This window comes from Amphiprion ocellaris, chromosome 4, assembly GCF_022539595.1.
Source record: "Amphiprion ocellaris isolate individual 3 ecotype Okinawa chromosome 4, ASM2253959v1, whole genome shotgun sequence".
Lineage (NCBI taxonomy): Eukaryota > Metazoa > Chordata > Actinopteri > Pomacentridae > Amphiprion > Amphiprion ocellaris.
Genome location: NC_072769.1, coordinates 695,689 through 717,043, shown reverse-complemented (window position 1 = coordinate 717,043; position 21,355 = coordinate 695,689). Strand labels below are relative to the sequence as shown.

Sequence of the window (21,355 nt, the reverse complement as noted above, 5' to 3'; positions counted from 1 at the left end):
TCTCTGCTGACATTAGCAACCCTTAGGGCTCAGTTGCCAAGCAGGTCACAGTGTGTTTTAAATCATTCCCAGACGCCTCTTTCTCACAGATGAGAAGCAGAAACGGGGCCCCTTGACTTCTTGGAGAAAACAGTACGATGGTAAAATAAACCTCCTTGTTTCTTACAGTGGAGATGGAAACTGATTTATTGGTATAGGCAGCAGCATTAACGTGAGGTTAACATGTTCAATCAATGACAATAAACATAGAGAGAAAGTCCATTTTCTGCAGATTGCTATGAATCGAATAGTGGTAAAAGGTTCCTGTACAGACATCGCTTGCTCCGCCGTACACAAGTGTGCAAAACACTCCACTGAAGTAGTGCAAGTAATTATACACACAGCATACACTCACACACATGCTAGTGCACATTCAAACTCACACAGGTTTACATGTATTCACATATCAAATAGTATAAGGCAGTATAATTGAGGGGGTTAGAAGCAGAGTGGTCAAACAGGATTGAGAGTTTTGTATCATTTCTGTAATATTTTATGATCTAGATTTTAGTGGCAAAGTTGTCTAATCCACTACCCAAATATAGCGCAACAGTGGTGCTTCGAATGTGAGACCATTCTAGAAAACACAAAACTTTGAACCCATTTTTCTCAAAAACTACAAAACGTGGGTTAGACCATTCTGCTTCCAAACCCTTCATTTGTTTGGTAGCTGAATATGCTTTCCATATAAAAACAATAGATGAACATTTTGGAAAACAGCCTCGTTCACTTTCTTGCTGAGGGTCATTTGAGAGGATTTATCCAGATCTCATGTCTGTACATTAAATATAAGGTTACAGCCGACAGCAGCCGGTAAGCACAGATTAGTTTAGCTTATCCAGGAAGTAATAGCACCCAGCCAAGAAAAAGTCCACAACTCTTGTAAAAATGTAAATAATTACTTGTTAATTTACTTTAGCTTCATCAAAAGTGGCTTCAAACAATTTCAAGACCTCCATCTCTCATACTTAAAGCTTAACAAATTGAAAAGTAGAAGATAAGACAAGTAGCCAGCTTGTGTTTTGGATGTTTGGAGGCGCCAACAGCCAGTTAAATATCATCCCCAGTGATAAAGACAGGCCTGTCCTCCTGGTCAGGCTACACTTTTTGCTGTTGCATGAATTAAATGAGCAAGATAAAATGTGTTAATTAGGAGGTGGATCTTGTTGCTTTTAGACAGAGCCAGGCCATGTTTTTTCCCTTGTCTCCCGTCTTTATGCAAAGCAACACTCACTGGATTTAACGCACAAACATGAGAGTGATATCTACTCATCAAAGCAACAAAAAGAAAAGCATATTTCTTAAAAAGTCAGACTACAAGCTTGGAGTATCTACCATTCTCTGCCTATGTCATTACAAACATAATGTAGTCTGAGTAAAATACTTATCATTACTGCAATACAACACTTTATGAAAGTGGACACTATACATATAATTAAATTCTAGGGATTACTCAGGCATAAATGCTGCTATAAGTGTTTTATAAAATGGCAAATTCACAGTGTTGAAGAAAAAAGAAACAATCTTGTCTATATTTGGTCAGTGGTGACTCTTCTTAACCTATTTCCCTATTTCATATTAAACAATATGATTGACGTGTGCCTTGAAAATATGGAGTTGTACCTCATCTATCTGCTCTGAAACCTGCAACCCTGCACTTGATGTTGTGCCAGATGCTTTTTCATGTCCTGACATGTTTCTTCTGTGAAGCAGTCGAACATTAAGCATCTTCTAATTATACCACAAAGCAGCTTAATGAATTATGAGGATGAGTAAAGTACACTGTGTGAGCACTCACACGTTTAATGGAAAATTAATTGCGGCTCGAGTCAGTAATGCTCTTTCCTGTTTTTCATCGCCGTGAGTGGCGAACTCCTGGGGAACACATTCTCATCTCTCATCATCCGCTCTGACAGCGAGCAGTCAGCTTTTTCCTTCCTGTAGCATCCTTCCCAGTAGTGCTGCCCTTTACAGGAATAGCATGCTTGACTCCTGATAGAGAGTAATTTATAGTCCACGTTCAGCTGCATCCCTTTAAAGAGTCCTCCTCCTCCTCCTCCTCCTGCTCTACAGCTATAGCGTCACTGTCCGTGGGTGTGGGAACACAGGGAGTTTGTCTTCGGAAGTTTAGCCTGCTGGGAGGCTCAGGAAACTTCACAGCATTGTACACCAAATCCATTGTTTGTTCCTCTTATTTCCAGTTCCTCAGTGGTCCTAATTTAGACTATTTGCTGTCTGAATAACAAAGTGCGTTTTTGATGTATCTATTTAAGTATTGGTTGCATTTTAAACACTTGCTGGGGAGGCCAGAAAGCTCCCAAATGCTCCTCAGGTGGGAGGTCAGTTGCTGTCTTTCCGGATGCTGCGGTCGGTGTGGATGTTGTTGGGCTCAGGGCTTTTACACTGGACACTCGTTCCGTTCATGGGTCCGATGCTGCTCAGCTGGTTGTCGGAGTAACACCAGCAGCACAAACATGACTGGAAGAACATGCGAAGAAGAGAGCAAAGAGAACGTTTCAACATGGCAGTGTTTACCAAGAGGGTTTTTCCATATGTGGAGCTAGTCTTTCATTTTCTCCCACAACTTTTTTGTAACAAGCACACTGGAGACATGGTATGTGTCAAGCTCTCTGTCAGACGTTTGCAGTGTGTGTGTGTGTGTGTGTGTGTGTGTGTGTGTGTGTGTGTGTGTGTGTGTGTGTGTGTGTGTGACCTCAGCCAGAAAAGTGACTTCATAAATCGACAGCCTGCTTTTTACATATTGGTCATGGAATGTCATCACCATCACAGCCTCCCGAGTCAGGGACAAACGGTTAACTTCGCTTAAGTGGCACAACTTAATCAGAAGGTTTGGTGTGTGCGAGGGTAATGAAAAGGGATCAGGTGTGTGTGCCACATGCATTCATATTCATCTGTACAAGGGAAGCATCGTACCTTGAAGCAGTTTTTGAACTTCTTGCTGACAAAGTAGAGGATAATGGGATTTATGCAGGAGTTGATTGTTGCAAGGTTGATGCCGAGGTAATCCATGACCAATAGGAAGCTGTGAACAGAGGAGAGGATTTTTACTGAGCTAATTTAACCCTCACAGTCACACTGAACAGCAACATCACAGGGTCACATCCTGTACATTTGCACACTCATTTACATATAGGCCAAGAAATTTCAGGCTTGTTCTAGCAGAAACTCACTTCAGCAGCTCACAGCGCTTCCGATCATTCTGAGAGTAAATCATCCTTTTAAGAATCCTGCTGAGGTGCAGCGGGAACCAGCAGAGGGCAAAGATGAGGACGAGGCAGAAGACAGCTTTGGCCACCTCCCTCCTCTGTGGGTAGAAGCAAGAAGATTGTATCTCACCATTAGAAAAGGAAGAACAAAGTGTCTATGAGATGGAAAATAAAATGATAAAACAGTGGAATAAACACAGAAATATTTCGGTTTATTTAGACGTCCGACCTGTTTGAGGTGCTCGCTGAGAGCGATCCGGAGGCTTCCATTCCTGTGGTTGAGCATCTCGGCGGTCATCAAAGTGTAGAAGATAGCGCTGCATATCAGTGGTACACAGAAATAGAAGCCAAACAGCCACCAGTCCTTTGTATCTCTGTAGAACTGGAGAAAGACAAACACAGCAACACAAAGTTTAATCCACACCTATAGTTCCTACGGTGCCCAAGCTATCCTTGGAGGGAAAATCTCTTCTTAAATATCAGCATCTGTTATTGATATGGGCCTTATAAACCTAAATCAGACATCATGTGGGATTGGGGGCTTCAGATGTAACTTGTAAATTACTAAAACCGACTTGGTTCAATGGTAAAATCCATGCTTTTGTACATAAACCTATCCCAATCCACCACCACACTACCCCTGTACTCCAGTACCAATTAAGTCCATGTGAATGCTGCTCTGTGTACAATTTAGCAAGTCTGAAATCAAATGGTTTCAATTACATTGTGTATAATAGAGGCTTTGGGTTTTTTGTGGCTCTAAAAATATGTTAAATACACTTTTTAAAGACACCACAGTTTCATAACCATACAAACTTGACCAGATCTCATAGCACAATTTCCTCAAATCTTTGCAGACCCACTCCCAAAGTCTGGCATCCTATGCTGAGAACTAGCACAACCAAAGTAGACGTGAAAGTCTTTTTAAAGAGAAAATATGCGGGTTTTTTTGCTATTTAATAACGAAGTTAAGAGGTGTATGTCTCTTAGAGCTCAGAGCTGTATTTGGGAGATACTTGCGCCAATAGAATGGCTCGGCTACACACGTGGTTCAGCTTGAGGCCCCTGGCCTCAGTAATTGCACTTGGACTGCAATCAATTATGTGCTCCAAGGATGTGAAAAAGGCCACAATCACTAAGAGAAAGTAACTAGACCAGGTTTATGTCTTTAAGTGATACTCCACTCAAAATATTGACTGCAGTGAATTTGGGTTGAAGGAACCAGCATTACGTATCACTGGGTTGTATTCTAGTTTTCTAGTGTTCTAATTCCATCTATCCATTATCTGTACACCACTTAGTCCTCATTAGGGCCACAGAGGGGCTGGAGTCTATCCCAGCTGACTTAGGGTGAAAGCAAGAGACACCCTGGACAGGTTGCCAGGCTATCACAGGACTACATATACAGACAAAACAAGCTCATTCACATTCACACCTACGGACAATTTAGAATGACCATTAAACCTCAGCATGTTTTTGGACTGTGGGAGGAAGCCAGAGAACCTTGTGAAAACCCACACATGCATGGAGAAAACATGCAGCCTCCACACAGAAAGATCCCAGGCCAGGATCTTCTGGCTGCAAGGTGACAGTGCTAACCACCAAGCCACTGTGCAGCCTTATGTTCTCATTATATATGCAAATTTTCCTTTGCTTTTAATTTTTAATGGCACAAGCAGGAAATGTTGTAGGTGGTTGTTTTTACTGTTAAATTGATGTCCTAAAAATATCTCCCCAAATAAACTCAGAATACCACATCCAACCATCCATTAAAAACAATCACCATCTCCAAACAAACAACACATGCTTTTAAGACGATGGAAAGATTCATCTGAACTTGCACTTTCGCTTTCTACAGGTGGGTTCCGTATAGCATTAGTCTCATAATGTTTTGTCTCCATATTATGCAACTCTTCTTTTGAGCACACCCTGGCCTGAACACAATCTAAACACAAGGGATTCAAAAGCACCGAACTGCAATTTCCTTATCCAGAAATGATTAGAAAATGACAACAACGCACCGTCATGAAGTTGGTCTTGGGGTTGAGCATGCAAGTGCGCAGAGTGTTGTTGGTGTAGTTGAAGGTGACCATGTCGAAACCAACGGCCTCCGGGATTGCCAGGATGAGTGACAGCACCCAAACAGACACAATCTCAATGACTGTGAAGAGAGGGATGCCGACGCCCTGCACTCTGCTCCACGAGGCTACAGCTCTGTACCTGCAGGAGGAAACGCAGTTAACATTCAGTCTGTGACTTTGTGCAGGCATAACATGGCATTTAAGCATGTCCAATAGATTACTGGAAGACAACTGGAGATATAAGTCTCTACAGTAAGGAATATTATAATAGCATGTAGCACTCATGAGGTGCAAATATAAAATAAGGAGGTCAAAATACAGCACATTTACTATTATTTTAGTGTCATATTAATAAAAATAGCAATTTACTAATCAAAGGTTTTCAAGAGTTCACTTCCTTCCACTCACTGTTCCATCATTCAAAAAAAATCAGTAAAGTCATCACTTTCTTTGTCTTCCCTGACTGTCAAAGCTCACAGCGTTTTCTTTCTGCATGGCAGCACACCAAGCACAACAAACTGCTCAGTCAGCAAAGAATATCAAAATGTTAAGAATTAATGAGGAGAGATGATCAATTGTTTATTTTAAATATCTAATATTTATATTTTTGTGAAGCCTCCAAACAGACTGGCCCATGTTGGCAGAGAGGTCTGTCTGTTGGCTTGTGTTTCCCGTGCACTAAATACTTGTTTGCTTGTTTGTTTCATTAATGGAAACCACTTGTCGAAATGTTTTAGTAAAATCGTGCATCAAGATTTTATAGCAAAAACAATATATTTTTCATGACACATTTGAATTTCTCTGTTGAACAACATGGCGGCATTTATATTTTACTAAGTGGTAATGTATCTACCTTTTTCTCTTCCTCCAACATTGAAAAGATACAAAGGAGACTTGAGTGCTTTCATAATGCACACAGACAATAATATGCTACACATTTCCTGGAAACAAACGGAGAGCATCTGCTCTTGAACAGCACTGCAGACTGCCTTTTTCTCATAATAGAGGTCATTAAAAATCTTGTTGAACCTTGGAGTTCATTCAGAGCCTGTAGGTGAACCTCTTATCTCCAAAGTTGTGTCTAGTGCATAAAGTGAGATGACACTGAGCTTCAGCACTTCATGATCATCATTTATTCATCATGGAATTTCTATTAAGGTACTATTTTAAAAAAGTACTTGTCAGTCCTCTTGCTGCAATGTTAACATCAAAAATGAAGCATGCAATGCATATCCTGTGTGCATTATACACTTAATATTGCATACAAAATACATGGTTCCATGAAAGAAGTAAAGAGCATTTAAAAAACAATCATCACACAGGTTCTGAACACTACAGATGGGCAGAGAGATAAATAAATAACTTTTCTACACAATTTGCCTAGACTTAACGAGTTTCCTGAAAGTGATTATCTCAGTCTTCCTGTTATTACTCTGGAATCAAATCAAAATGTTAATAGATTTGGTCTAAATGAATCTCAGCATCTCCTAATAACCTCAATTACATTACAGGAAAATATTTGTGACAAATTAATCTAAATGTTCTCTCACGCTGAGTAAAATATGGATTAACTGTAGAGGCTGGTCGGCCAAATCAGATTTGTTTGAGTTTTTTTCCAGTAAGCTGGCAGGATCCTTAAACTCTGTCGAGCAGCATCTGCTTTAAATGTGGATAAAGAAAACACATCTGGATCAACATGTGTCTGTACAAACACGATGCTGGTTTGACAAGATCATAGAACTTGAGAGGAAAAGCTGCTGCCTGTCATATGTCTCCATGGAACATTAAAAACAGAGATTTCAAAAGCAAACTATTAATGAGAAACAGTTTTGCTGTGTGTGAGTTAACGCAGAGTGATTCGATTTCCTCTGAGTTTAATGGAAATTCATGCACAAACACCAGTTGAATATTTTGGCTCACAGAGAAAGACTTTTACATTAATTCATAACCAATAAAACTCGGGCTTCACGTGCAGCAGCTGTGGATGTGAAGCCACTGACCTGTCCACACTGAGGGCGCACAGGTTGAGGACGGTGATGCCCACAGAGGCTTTCTGCAGGAAGGGCACCAGTTTACACAGACACAGGCCCAGAGTGCTGTCATCAAACGGCCAGCGAGACGCCAGGAGCTGAAGGGGAAAAAACAAAACACAAAACCGTCACACAAACACTCACTGTATCTCAAAGGAATTGAATCACATTTGCGGCAGAATTTGTTGTCGACCATTCATCACATGCGCATTAACAGAACGTGCCATTAAATCACTGTTTGGCTCTGTTGACATATCAGTAACAGGTAAATGGTCTTAATGAAGCCATTTATCTTCACGTGTATTTTGAGGGCCTGGTATTAATCTGTCTTTGTTGCTAAATAGAAGCTTTGTTGTGAATTTGATCTGCCATGGAGCACATCAACTTCTTGCAAAACTTTCAAATCACCAATAAAAACATTCAATATGAGACTTAAACAATCTACAGCATGTTCTGATAATTCTTGCTTTTGTAAAGCAAGTCAAGGTCAGGCACACAGTGCAAAAGACCTTCAGAAAGTGTTTTTTTTTTTGTCATTGATCAGAGGTTTAACGTGACAAAACAAATGACGGTGTTTTTGGAAACAATATCCTTGCCCCAAGGAAGAAAACATTGGGGGATTTCAACATTGCAGACGTGGCTCTTTTCGTGTTTGTGCATAAACTGCTCCCCCAGTAAGACTTTTGTTTCCTCTTTGCAAATGTGTTGCTCAGACTACAAAGTCGCTGTGCTCTCACGGTCCCAAGTTAATTTCAACCAGGTGGCTCTCTCATTTTTCTCTTGTAAAATGGCGTCCAATAATGGGCTCAAAAGATCAGGCTGACTGATCACTTCATTTTGTCATCATTCTTTATTATTGCACAAAAGCATGACAGTGTTTACTCGTATAAATCAAACTAAAGCAGGAGCCCTGTAACAATTTATCATCATTAAACAGTTCATATTAAAAAAAAAAGAAAACAAAAGTGTTGTGAGTCACACAAAACTGAAGCTAGCACACTGAAACTGAAAAAAATGTCCTTTTGATGCTGATAAATTACACCAAAAGTCTTTGTTACCTTTTACATTTTCACTTTTTATCCTCACTTTTATTGGATTAAACTATATTAATAGGACTTTAATGAAGAACTGAGTAAAAAACTCTTGAAATGATAAATCACAAATGATAAATAACTTGTGGAGCAGTGAGATTTTTTATAAAATGAAGTCTCCAGATAAGAGTTGGTGACTAATGTCTCAGGTCAATACAAGGCCACTGGCATGTGTGACTACAGCCTGATTCCTGTGTTTATCTAAGCCAGCCATGTTTCTGCTCCTCTCATCGCTAATCTGCCCACACGAGGGAGATAACGGCGTCCGACTGATTACACTTTCCCGTCTATTTGCACATTCCCACTCCCCCCCTTTTCCCGTCTGTAATATTTCATTCTGTCTGTGTATCACCTCCACTGTTGCCGCATTTCATCGCATCAATGGTGAGATCTGTCACTCAGCAGCCTGAAAAAAGGGGGTTAAGACTTTAAATCAACATGCAGCAGTGGAGTGAAAACTTTACCTTGTAAACATTGATGGGGATATCAATGAAAATGTACATGAGGTCGCCCAGGGCCAGGCTGGCAATGAGGGCGTTGGGCCCGTTCCTCATGCACTTGTGCTGGTATATAATCCTCAGCAGGGTGGCGTTGCCGACCATGCCGACCACAAAGACCATAATGGAGATTATAGTGTTGATGTACTTAAAATAGCTGTTTATGGACGTATTTACAAGACACATTGGAGGTGGAACCGGCTTTTTTCTGACGGTTTCATTGGCAAAACCAGACTGCACAGCTTGTACATCAGCTCCAGGGGCCCCCAGATGCAGGCCGGGCCCCAGAGTTGGACTGACGGTGCTGTAGAAATCTGGAGACTGGAGCGTGGAGTGGACGAGAAAGCCAGGGAGAGAGTCCTCCTCGGCTTCAGCTCTGTTTATCTGGCACATTCCTCTGGCTGCCATACAGGCCATTAGCACCAACATATGCCCAGCTGGGGAACCCATTATGGAACGTATTGAGCGCTTTGATTTCGCTGATTGAAAGACTGTCCCAATATATCACTGGTGGGAAACGAAAAAAACAAGATGAGAGTTTGGTTATTGTCAGAATATAAGCAAAAAAGCCCTTCATCATCTCTCACCTGTTCTCTCCTCAAAATGAAGAGACAACAGAATCCAACCAAAGCGTAATGTTAAGAAACTTTGACAGGGTTACTGTCCCTTTCCAAAGCTATGAGGAAGTTTAACAACGTCTTTAAGACTTCAAAAAGGTTTTGCCAAGGGGGCACAGATGGAGGATGCCAGGACCAGTTACAGTCAGACGGTGAGGATGAGAGCACATTGGGCATCTCTTTAGCTCTGTGTGTCAATAATGCAGCCGCACAGTGAGGTTCTGTGTCTAGCTGTGCTGTATTGACAATGAGCCCCTTGCGTGGGTTTGCACTGGATGATTTCCGCGGTTCTGCATTCTCTCTCTGTTTCTAATTTTGAAGGTTTAGACATGTGGTCGAGGGCTTTTTTTAGCCATGAAGAAGTGCTACAGGGCTGATTTCCAGTCGGCTATGCAATGTAAACATAAAAGTTAGAATAAAAAACAATGAAGATGTGAAAAAAAAAATCACCTTATACCTTGAATTTGTCTCTCTTTTTTTTTTTTTTTTTTTACAGAACAAACAACAAACTTGGTTGACAAAATCAGAGTACCTCATGTCACTAAAGTGCTGGTAAAGAGTAGTAGATGAAGTTTCAAACTATTAGATCGATTGTGGAGCCCTTTTCATCATGTCACAGTGCAGCAACACTTATAGCCCAGAGTTCTTCCTGTTCAAAGTCCCAGCTGTCACCAAGTACACAAAGAACTATTTAGCAGCCAGCCCTTCAAGTAGCATCACAGTTTAGCATCAGCATGACACTGCTGGGATCTGTGACAGCACGCAAACTGATCTATCCATAAATAATAAATACGTTTGGTTTTCACCTACCGCTTCTAAAATGTCTGCCTGGCCCCCTTGGAAAACCGTCAGGCAAACTTTCAGCTGAAGCCCCCAGACATCTGTATCACATCACATGAGTAATTAACGCACTATCAAAGCCGCACCGTATCCCACTTGGTTTGAGCAATGCACCCGTCTGCTCTGAGGTGCCTTCGCATTATGGCTCAGAGTTTCCTGTGGAGAGTTTGCAGTATGTCTGAGAGTGTGTGCTCAACTCTGTGTGTGTGTGTGTGTGTGTGTGTGTGTGTCGCAGGTTGTGTATATCTCTGCATGTGTGTGTGTATGTAGAGCACCAGTGAGACACTTTGACTGGGTGGGATAGTAAATCTCCACCTCCCTGTGGTAACAGACTGGGCCCCCTTTTGAAACATCACCCCCCTCTCTCTCCACTCTCTTAGGCACCGCCTGCTGACAGTCATCTCTAAGGCACACACACACACACACACACACACACACACACACACACACACACACACACACACACACACACACACACACACACACCAGGGCAGGGGCATCTGGGAGCCCAACGCCCCTCCAATCTGCCCCTTTTCCTTAATTCCCTCCCATCTTCTCTCTCAGTCCCCTCTGACTCACATTATATCTTGTATACGTTACACACAACTGTTTCCTCACACAAAAGGCAGCAGAGATTAGAGTGGAGGGAGGAAGGGACGAGGAAGTCAGTGTCCATGTTGTGATGTTGTGTTTGCTTCATTTGTGAGGTGGAAACTGAGACGGGAAGAGGGTGCTAACCGTCAGGTCGCCATTACGTTTACACACTAAGAGCCGTGTGGGTGGTCAAACCACATCACACTGTCTTACCCTTGCTGCATCGGATGCAGTGGCATCGTAAAGATGAACCCTAACCCTAACCCTAACCCTATTAGGATTTAAAAAAAATAACTCAATAAAAGGTAAGTTTGAGAAAATGTGGTTAAGTCTAGATGAGCGCCCCTCCGCCTTAACCAAACATCTAAGTTACAAAACAATACACCAAACAAGCCCCAAACGGAGAGTGATCTCTGAGAAGACGAGACGCCCAACTGATGGACGAAGACAGCTCAATGTCAAGAGGGAAGAGTGCTTGTACATCAGTGTCCATTATGGATTTCAAAATGGACCATTTATCATGATGTGAGCTGAGAGCAGGAAGAGGGTTATCAAAGTCACCGCAATCTGTCTTTTACACGGTCAAAATGCTGATGCTGCAGCTGCTTGAAGAGGAAAACCATTCAATTAAAAAAAAAAAAAATTTAATATATATATATATATATATATATATATATATATATATATATATATATATATATATATATATATATATATATATATATATATATATATATATATATATATATCATGGATATTTGGTAAAACTCAACTTCTCTACTGAAATGATTAAATGAACAAGTAAAAATATACAACACGTACAGTGGTGGAAAAAAAGTTTTCAAACAGCCCATACATTTGTATATTGCATTAAGAATCACTCTTCAAATGCAGTTTCTTTTAGTACAATCACAGCCATAATACTCAACAAATCCTAAAAAAGTTATTAAAAACGTAAAATTAATTGGTTCTATAAAAATAAGAAATTTTGAGTACTGGATCATTTTAGTAGAATTTATTTTTGTCAGTTTATCTTGTAAACAATAAAAATAAAAAATATCATTTGTTTTTGTTTGTGTCTGTCTAATACAGCCACAACTTTTGAAATACAAAAAAGATTATTCCAAATTTCCAAATATTTCATGATAATATTTGATATTGTGCAAAATTTTTCCAACATTTCCTCCACTGTATGTGCAAATCCCAGACTTTGTTCTGTGTTTGAATTTAGCGATTTGTTTGTTTTGCTTTCCTTTATTTTAAAATTTTATTGTGAAACTTGTTACAAACTGTTCCAATTGTGTAAAAAAACTAACTTTAAGATGCCTTGAAAACCATTTTCTGTTAATTTTCAGTAAAGTGTTTTGTCATTTTTGTATATCTCTAAATGCAGACAGAAAGAAAATTTTAAAAAAGCAATGTACAGAAATTTATCCATGTCAACTATTGTTTTTTCTTTATCCATGAATATATTATAGTGTCTATATTATAGTAATGTAAGCACATATCATTAGCAAGAAGTATAAGACAGTGGATTTCTATACAAGATGCTCTAAGAATCAGATATTTATTATTGATTACAGACACTATATGATGAAAGAAAAAGAAATCTGGGTGAAGGAAAGAACATACATGAACACACACTGAGACCTTTTGGGTTGAAGGACCTCTGACATCTCAGTTGTGTGTTTTTGAATAGTTTATTTTCTGATGTTTTCTTTTCAAGAAATCCAACAGTTCGATATAGCTGATTTCTTATCTATTAGAGTTAAAGATTTAAACACAAAATGTCTCATTCATGGCTATGGAAAAGCAGAATTTAAAGACATAATATGATTTCAACCACAACCATAATGACAGAAACCAGTATAAAAAAGAAATCATGGTTATTGTTGCACTTTAAGTCTTTAATATCAATAATTTGCAGCTCAATGAACAACATGCTTGAAAACATATGCAGTTAAATAATTGCATAAAACAATGTGATGCCTCGAGATTTTTTAAAGCTGTGAGGAAAACTTTAACATAGTTCCAGTGCGTATGGTTCATCTGCAGGTACTTTTTCCTGCAGTCATATGTGACTTAATTGGGTAATGCCAATATTTACAGCCATTTGAAATTAAAAGGATCGTGTTTTCTTTAATTGTAGTCATGAATTTATCATGGCTTCTGAATTAGTTATGGTCAGCAGTGGCGAATATTTAATTTATTGGAACGTGATTTGCTGACGGCATCTGATTTCTTATCCCTATTTTAAAATTTTTTTCCAAAGTCCCTTCATTGTTGGCAGCCTCTATGACATTTTAACTTTTGAGGTGGGGGGAGTAGAGTCTTTGTTAGTAAATCCATTAATATATAAATGATGAAACCTTTACCTGCTCCCAGTTGCGTTGGCTTTCATGTTGTTGTTGTGTTGTTGTTTGGATCGTAATCAGGTATTAATGCCATTCTGTCTGAACTCTAAGATGGCAGGCTGCCTGGTAATTCATATGCTTGTTCTCTGATGGCATCTGTCGAAGTGTGCTCTCTGCATATTGGTACATACCCTATGGGAAATTTCAATCCAGCCCCAGACTGAGTGGGATGTAAGCAATTTCTTAACTGGGACACTTGCATGAAAACAGAAAGAACAGAAAGAGAGAGCAGATACAGGGGGAGAGAGGAAGAGACAGAGAGGGAGGGAGAGAATAAGTTTGAGGCCAATCCTACTGTGACAAGCAGTGACAGAGTGAAGAGGGCTCAGTATACTGCCTGGCTTTATTAATTTGGGACATATGGTTCACACAAACAAAAAGTTAGAGCGCGAGAGAAAAAGAAAAATCTTGATGGAGGGATTTTCATAATGGGCTGATTAGTGCCAGGACTTGACTTCATCTGAAATTAATCAATATAATATTAACAGACTATTTTAATTGGAAGGAGGGACGCTTTGTCAAAGCACTGATGAAGATGATGGCTGATGATAACAGTCTGTGAAAAGTCAGTCTTCTTGTTGTAAAGTTTCTGAAACTTTCTTCACTGTGACCATGAGCTCTCTGGAAGTGAATCTAAGGCCATAAGTCATAAAACATAGAGCATGAAAACAATCCAGATTGAATAATTTGACCAGACTGAGTTAGAACAAAAAGTAAGTTTCTAGAAGATGTGCAATCGCTGTGTAAGACCAACAACTGAAATAAAAATTGCATGATTAAGGGACGACACAGAATTATTCCGTAGAGCAAACAGGAAGTGGTGCAGCACATCACCAGGGTAGCATGTAATGAGTTTGCTGTGTGAGTCTTGTGTGACTTGCTTTGAACTTGATTCGCTGCCAGGCTAACATGGGTGGAAGGCTTGGTGTGAACTGTGTGATGCCAACATGTTTTGCACTTCAGAAAATCAAATCTTTCCTGGTTTATGTCTCAGAACTGCATTCCAGCCAGACATCACCCTAAAGTTCCCGAACTGCATCACTTCCAATGAATGAGTCAGTCTTACCGCTATCAGCACTCCCAACTGGAATCAGGAGGGAGGTAAGGGGGAGCATGACTGCCAATTTGAGCATCACTGTACAGAATGCAAAAAATATTTGTAGGAAAGATCAGTCATGTGGCAACTGTTTTATTTGTTAGCTTCTAGCTAAATGCTGAGGGCTTAACTTTTTTTGCTTAGGAAGGTTCTTAATTAAGTGAAATGACCCAGAAGTTTCTAAGTGGCAGCCATGAAAAGAGTAAGCTCTCTTTAGTGCCTATAAAAAGTAATCACTGCCTTGGAAGTTTTCCCCTTTCATTGCTGTTTAACATTGAATCGATTTAGGTCTGAATTTACAAAACAAAAAAGACACTTTCATGTCCAAGTGGAAACAGATTTCTACAAAGTACTTTCAATTGATTTAAAATAAAAAAAAATGAAAAACAAGTAACTGTACCCCTTTAAAGTGAGTCACATTTAACACAGGTGCAGCTGATTAAAAGTGCCACAGAGAGTGAAATGGAGATCTTCTAAGTTCAGTGAACGTGTCTGCAGAAACTGATTGTAGTAGAAAGACGCCTGTATTTAGAAGGTCCTTCTGGCTATAGCTAGGCCATTAAGACAAAACAATGCTCAAAGGAAGTCAGTGAAAAATGTTCTAAAAAAAGTAAACCCATCATTAAGAAAAAGAAAATGGTCCATGTCAATCTGCCTCTAGCAGCAGTCCTCAAAAACCCAATGACTATACAAGAAAGAGGCGAGTGAGGGAGGCCACCAAGACACCGAAGACTCCTTCAAAGGAGTTAAAAGCTTCAGCAGCTGCGATAGGAGAGACCGTACACACAGCATCTGTTTTTGTCACAATTCAAAGAAGAGAAAAACTCTGAAAAAAGAGCTCATGTTAAATATCTAGAGTATACTAGAGTTCACCAGAAGGCATGTAGGAGACTTTGAAGTCAACTGGAAGAAGGCTCCTTGTTCTAGTTTATAGAAATACATTTTTCCTCTGGTATGAACGTCTTTTTTGTAAATTATTGTCCAAATTATATTAACATGATTCAATGTTGAGAAGCAATAAAACTGGAAAACTTACAAGGAGGTGAATGCTTTTTATAGACACTTTAAATGTTAAGAAAAGGTTTCTGCAGTGCTTCTTTTCTTATCTCCTTTAGCAAGGGATCCATCTTTTACTAAAGGAAAGCAGATAATGCATCCCACAATTATTTGCAGCTGCAACATGCAATTCGACACGCCGTTCATGGCAGACCTACATCAACAGCATCCGCCGTCATATGATTACATACTCCAGTGCAAGTACAGTTGGACTCGCTTTGCTTCAGGCTTGTCTTTTGTCTTGTGAATTTTTCTCCACATCTGTATTAGATTTCATGACATTTTCCAATGAGGTCAACAAAAAGACAGGAAGTTATTTTTTGACTGTTTGACTACAAGTTGAATCTAAAGTTTATGTTGCTGACAGCATGAGCAATACAGCTGACTTTAAATAAATGAAAATGATTCTTTGGAATTATAAAATATACCAGCGTGGAAGAATGGAAGTTGAAGCGATTTCTGATTGTGGTGGTTGCTAACAACAACAACAACAACAACAAAGAAAAATGATTAACTAATAATAAAAAACAACTAAAAATAGCTCTAAAAGAGAAATAAAACCTAAATGTTGAAATTTCTTTGACACTGTGTACAGGAACATTGAAATAGACAGGATCATCCAATGTTGGTGTACATCAACTTAGCAATACAGTAGATGTGAGTGGAGGATGTTGGATCTCAACTGTGGTGTGCTAAAAGTGACTATTTTACAAGTTAGGAAGCATCAAATATATGCCACTGCAACGGTACACCACTTTGTGAATACAGTGTTTTTATGTTTTGTGCTGGAAATGTGCTCTCTTCATTGTGTTGTGTGTGTGTTGTTGGTATAATGTGATATCACAGGATTGGATATTAATAGCACTCCATTGCAGGCATATTGTGTCATGTTTACACATTTTAAGCTTTTCAAATGTCATTTAAACACAGTAAATAGTTGAGATTGGGATTAAGATCAGGAGGAGAGTTGTTCATTGAGACTACATACATATGCAAAAAACATGGTCAATAGTCTTGAACAACCCACCACTCATCACCAGTGATAACCCCAAATGAGCTGACTGACACAGAATGGGACTTTTTTCTTTGCTCCAGTTTGTAGTCTATGGACAGATCACATTACACACTCAGAAGTAGGCGCACTAGAATAATGTTGCATGGTCTCTTCACTCATGACAGTTACCACTCACACATGTTGCACATGCATGATAGTGGTACATGCCATCTCAAAGCTTTGTGATCGCACCACATAATGCTGAACGATTGTGAGTGCAATAATATGTGAAGGTTTTATTTGGGATATCCAGTTTATGGATATTGCCTCCTCTAATTCTTTTAATTATCTCTAACACTTACTGACCACAGGCCACTTAGTCCTGCTTAGCCCGACCGTTCTGTAGAACATAATGGTCGGGCTGCACCTCATTATTATGCTGCTATAGCGGGGGAAAAGCTCTGGCTCGTTTGTTTTTCTTTAAACCAATCACAGTCATATTGGGCAGAACTAAGAAGAAACTAAGGTGAGTGATGGTGTCTCCTCAAAACAGTAATAGGAGAGTTGTTTTGGTGGAACATTCGCTCAAAAAAATAAAAGAAGTAGCACAGCTGCCTTGTTGCGTGGTTAAATTCTTAGCAAAACATGAAATTTATAGTGTGGTAGGTTGCCAATCCAGAGGTTGTTGTTGTTGTTTCTCATTGTAAAGAGGATTTTGAAAACAGTTACTTGTACATAATGGAAAATGAGCAGAAAGCTCAGTGAAATGCATGGCCATTGGAAGACATGCACTCGCAATCTGCACACGTTGAGTCAGACTACATCTGAAATGACTAGGCACATTATATTTATGGTATTTTGTGATTTTGGGCTTGTTGGTGAGATGTGATAACACAGTGATCAACAGCTACCTGACTATTTAAAGGAAACAGGCTCTTGAATACCTAGATCATGATTTAATATCACACAAAGATGGAGAATTGGAAACTGAAATACAAGATGGTGCCTTCGAACGAAAGTTGCTCTGTGGTGAAAAAGATCCTCAAGTTTCCCCCATGAGTGACCCAGCTGGTGCATGATTCCTCAGTTTTAGACCTAATCGTACATGAATTGGCTCAAACTGACCACAATGCAGCTCTTCTAAACTGAACTATCCAAATTCTGACAATGAAAAAAGTCCCTTCTCAGCATTTTTATCGCTCACTTTTTAAAAGCATTTATCAATTTGTTTACAGCCACTTGTCTGTGAGAAAGAGTCTATTTGACCCAATGTACATCACTTGATGAATGCAGAAGTTGTAGCAACATTTGATCGCTGCACTAAAATTGCCCTGCAAATCCAGCACTTGTCCTGGGGATATGATACCACCACCCAGAGGGTGTTGAAATGCAGTTGTCTCCAAGTGGGCAGTGGAAATAAAACAGAACCTGGTACAGCAGCTACAAGTTCATTTGAGGGTCAAAGAAAGTCCCATAGGGGAACTAACAGATGTCATATGTTAAGAGATTATTGTGACATTGGTGTTTATGTTAGCTTAGCACAAAGCACGAGGGGGGTGACAATTATCCAGCTGCTATAGGGATCAGCCTGATAAATGTACAGAAGATGGAGGGACTGGAGGGAGGAAATAACTAGAAGTTTGGGTCTCAAAGTCCTTACACACACTCTGAAGTAAAGCTGGCTGACTCTTGGATATATTAGAAGCTAGACTGACACAAATTCACCCATCAATTGCTAATAATTTTTAAAACTATTACTATAGCACACAGACCCAGCGCCTGCAGTGTTCACATGATAAACACAGAGCTCTGGACGACCGGGTAACTGATAGTGGAGTCTTTGAGAGCGCAGCCGAGACACATTCCTGCTCACAATCTGGCTCTTGTCGGACAGACCCTTAAAGCACTTATAAACCAAAGAGTCTTCGCAAATCGCACTTTGCTTTCCCCTATCAGGAAGCCCATGAGTGCCTGCTCAAAATGTCCAGGACATAATTTTAACTCCATATCAGTCCAGACCAGGAAACGTTTTGAAAAATTAAAAAAAAAAAAAAAAAAAATCAGTTATTGGACATTTTGTGTTTTGGTATTTTCTTAAACACAGACATTTTTGCATGTATTCCAGGCTACATAAACTGCATCATTAGTGTGAAGTTGTTGTTGTGATGTTGTGTTGCAATTCACACCGAGCCACAGCATAAACAGCCACTGGAGCTGGGATCAACACTGCAGTTCTTACCTCAGTAAGGTTGGATTTTTAAAAACATCTGTGGATAATCTGAACATGGCATGCTATTGGTAAACACAGCTGTGAAGCTCAAGTGGCCAAAACTGAAGATAACAAACCTCCGTCAAGAAAGACTGATGGGACTTCCTCGATGAACTTCCAGATGTTGCTCAGGTCAGTCGCCTTGTAAATATCTGATATGAGACAACAATTTACCGGTAGTCTTTTCATGAAAGCATTGCAGAGACTAATACTGGATTAAGCGGTTCTGTATTTAGATAGTGTCGTCTCAGCCTGAGAGTCACAAACGCTTTATGTCTTTCTTAAGCTGGTAAGAGTGTGACAGCAGTCTGTCAAGAGGAGGCCTACTGTCCACCAGCCCAGTGAATGCTTCGCTCCCAGCCTGTTCCCAACTGTCCATCACACCGAGTTGCTATTTCAACCAGACCAATCTCCTGCTTTGCCCTCCTCCTCCCTCCAGAACACTTAATCCCTCCACTTATTTCCCTTGATTGCTCACTCTTTTGTTTTCTGCTTTGATGTATGGCACTGGGCCCATTTGTATTCCTCTGTCAGACTGCTCTCGGAGGTGCTTTTTCTTTTTGTAAATGCTTAACATTTATTCAAGGTAATGATCTGAGATTCATGCGTTAAAGTCGAGGTTGTGATCTGATGCAAACCATAAAGATAAAGTAAAATCTCAATAATGAGGCCTCTCTCAAAATAGCTATTAATTTAATTTTATGTATGCAACCACACAGTCTAATGCAATTTTGATAACATTGTCTGAACTTTGTAATTTCTTTCTGTTTTTTATATATTTATTATTCCAGCCATAGTTAAATGTGGTGTTTTACTGGCTGAGGAATATTAGAAACTGTACAAACCACTGCTAACTTTGACCACAAGTTTAAAACACTGTCTATAATAGTATATATAATGTTCTAATAGGCTTTTATGAGGTCTAATATAACATTATAGCCTTCATAAAACCACATTTTATGGCAGAGCAGCTGTCCTGGATTGAATTATACTGTACATGTGTATCTTGTGATGTGAAAATACTGTTAGAGGATGCTCTCTAAATAATAAAAATCACATTAACACCAACATTCTGGACACACACTCTGAGTTTAAATGAATAAAAGCAGATTTTTTGTAAATCCTTCATTGTTTGGACAAGAGCGGAGATGAAGATGACGGCAGGTGAAGGTGGGAGGATGAAGGATCAATCTGGCAATGGTGTGGTCCAGATGTACGCTGGTATTTCCTAAAACAGGGTTTTCCCCACTTAGTTCTCAAAACAAATGCATTTGTTATGGACTATTACCACAAAAATGAAAAACACAGTTGAACTACTGTCAAGGATTTGCTGAACCAAACAACATGTACCAATATAACCCTTATCCAAAAGTGATGTTGGTCAATCAGAAGTCTGAAAACAATACTATTACCAGTTCCACTAGATTTCTTGTCATAGTGCATTGAATCACATGTGTACACTGATTTTAATGCCTCTGCTCCTCGAGCAACTGTGTTGGTAAGGTTAGTACCAGCACGATTTTGGCCACATCCAGCATTTCACAAAATCACCTCATGTAAACAAAGGAGAGAACACACTCTGACATAACAAGTCAAATACTCAGTTTTCCCTGTCTACATGCCAACACTGCAAACTGACTCTCTGAATATCTTCACCCTAGGAGAAGTTTTCCCAAAGTTTAGTTTTTAGCGACTTAAAACTGTTTGCATGTGGACGAAAGGCTGAAGAACATACTGTTGACTTACTGTTGGGCTGATGAGTAGATGGAGGATAGGTGATTAGCTATAGGAATCTGGATGGGAGAGATGAAAGCCACACACACAAGCAAAACAGAAAAGAGAGCATTAAAAACAAAAGGAGGAAGGGAAACCCCAGAGCTCAAACCACCGAAGTGCTAAAGATTGCAGTTCCTCTAATGACCATTCAAGGCTGGCTTTAAAAGCAAGTCAATCTCCATAGAGGCCCATGTTAAAAAACAAAAAAAAAACCTTTATAGCAGAAATAAACGTGTTTACAACCTGTCATAGAAAACAGTTTTGGTCTCTATATGGCTAATTACCCCATTCATAACAACTGTACAGGGGGTAAGACTTTACTGCACTCACTAGTTTAAATAGTATTGAGGTTAAAAGCTATACACAGTTAACAGAGTGGCAGCTTTGAGTGGCAGGTGGACTCATCTCCACCCTCTTTGTTCACTTTTGGATTAGACACCAAGATGGCAACTGGCCACCACACTGAGTTTCAAAGCTGCTGTTCAGGAAATGTATGGGTTCCTTAGGGTTCCTCTATTTATATACAGAATCTGTGGGTTGAACAGGAGGCCTAACCGTGGCCATTACATTAAGCAACATGTATGAAAAAACTTTGATTTTCACTAAGCTATTTTTAGCAGCACTAGATAGCCTCTTAATTAAATGTGCCAAGCTTTCCAACCTTAGGAAAATGGCAGCGTATTGTCATTTAACAGATACGGCTTGATCCCAGTAGGGTTATAAAAGGTTAAACA

At 39.6% G+C, this 21,355-nt stretch overlaps 1 protein-coding gene across 2 annotated transcripts; it reads right to left on the bottom strand.

The window, feature by feature from the left end:
- Positions 1-168: 168 nt before the first annotated feature.
- ednraa (endothelin receptor type Aa) lies at positions 169-10,638 on the bottom strand. 2 transcript variants are annotated; one of them, XM_023262231.3, is made up of 8 exons: positions 10,393-10,638; positions 8,933-9,472; positions 7,348-7,475; positions 5,288-5,486; positions 3,496-3,648; positions 3,231-3,364; positions 2,974-3,082; positions 169-2,517 (listed from the first exon to the last, which is right to left on the bottom strand). In XM_023262231.3, exons 2-8 carry the CDS (start codon positions 9,413-9,415, stop codon positions 2,380-2,382), a joined length of 1,344 nt encoding a protein of 447 aa, XP_023117999.1. In that variant the 5' UTR covers positions 9,416-9,472; positions 10,393-10,638; the 3' UTR covers positions 169-2,379. The 2 variants fall into 2 exon arrangements, with proteins under 2 accessions (XP_023117999.1, XP_054866217.1); XM_055010242.1 differs by having other exon boundaries at positions 10,495-10,633.
- Positions 10,639-21,355: the final 10,717 nt, after the last annotated feature.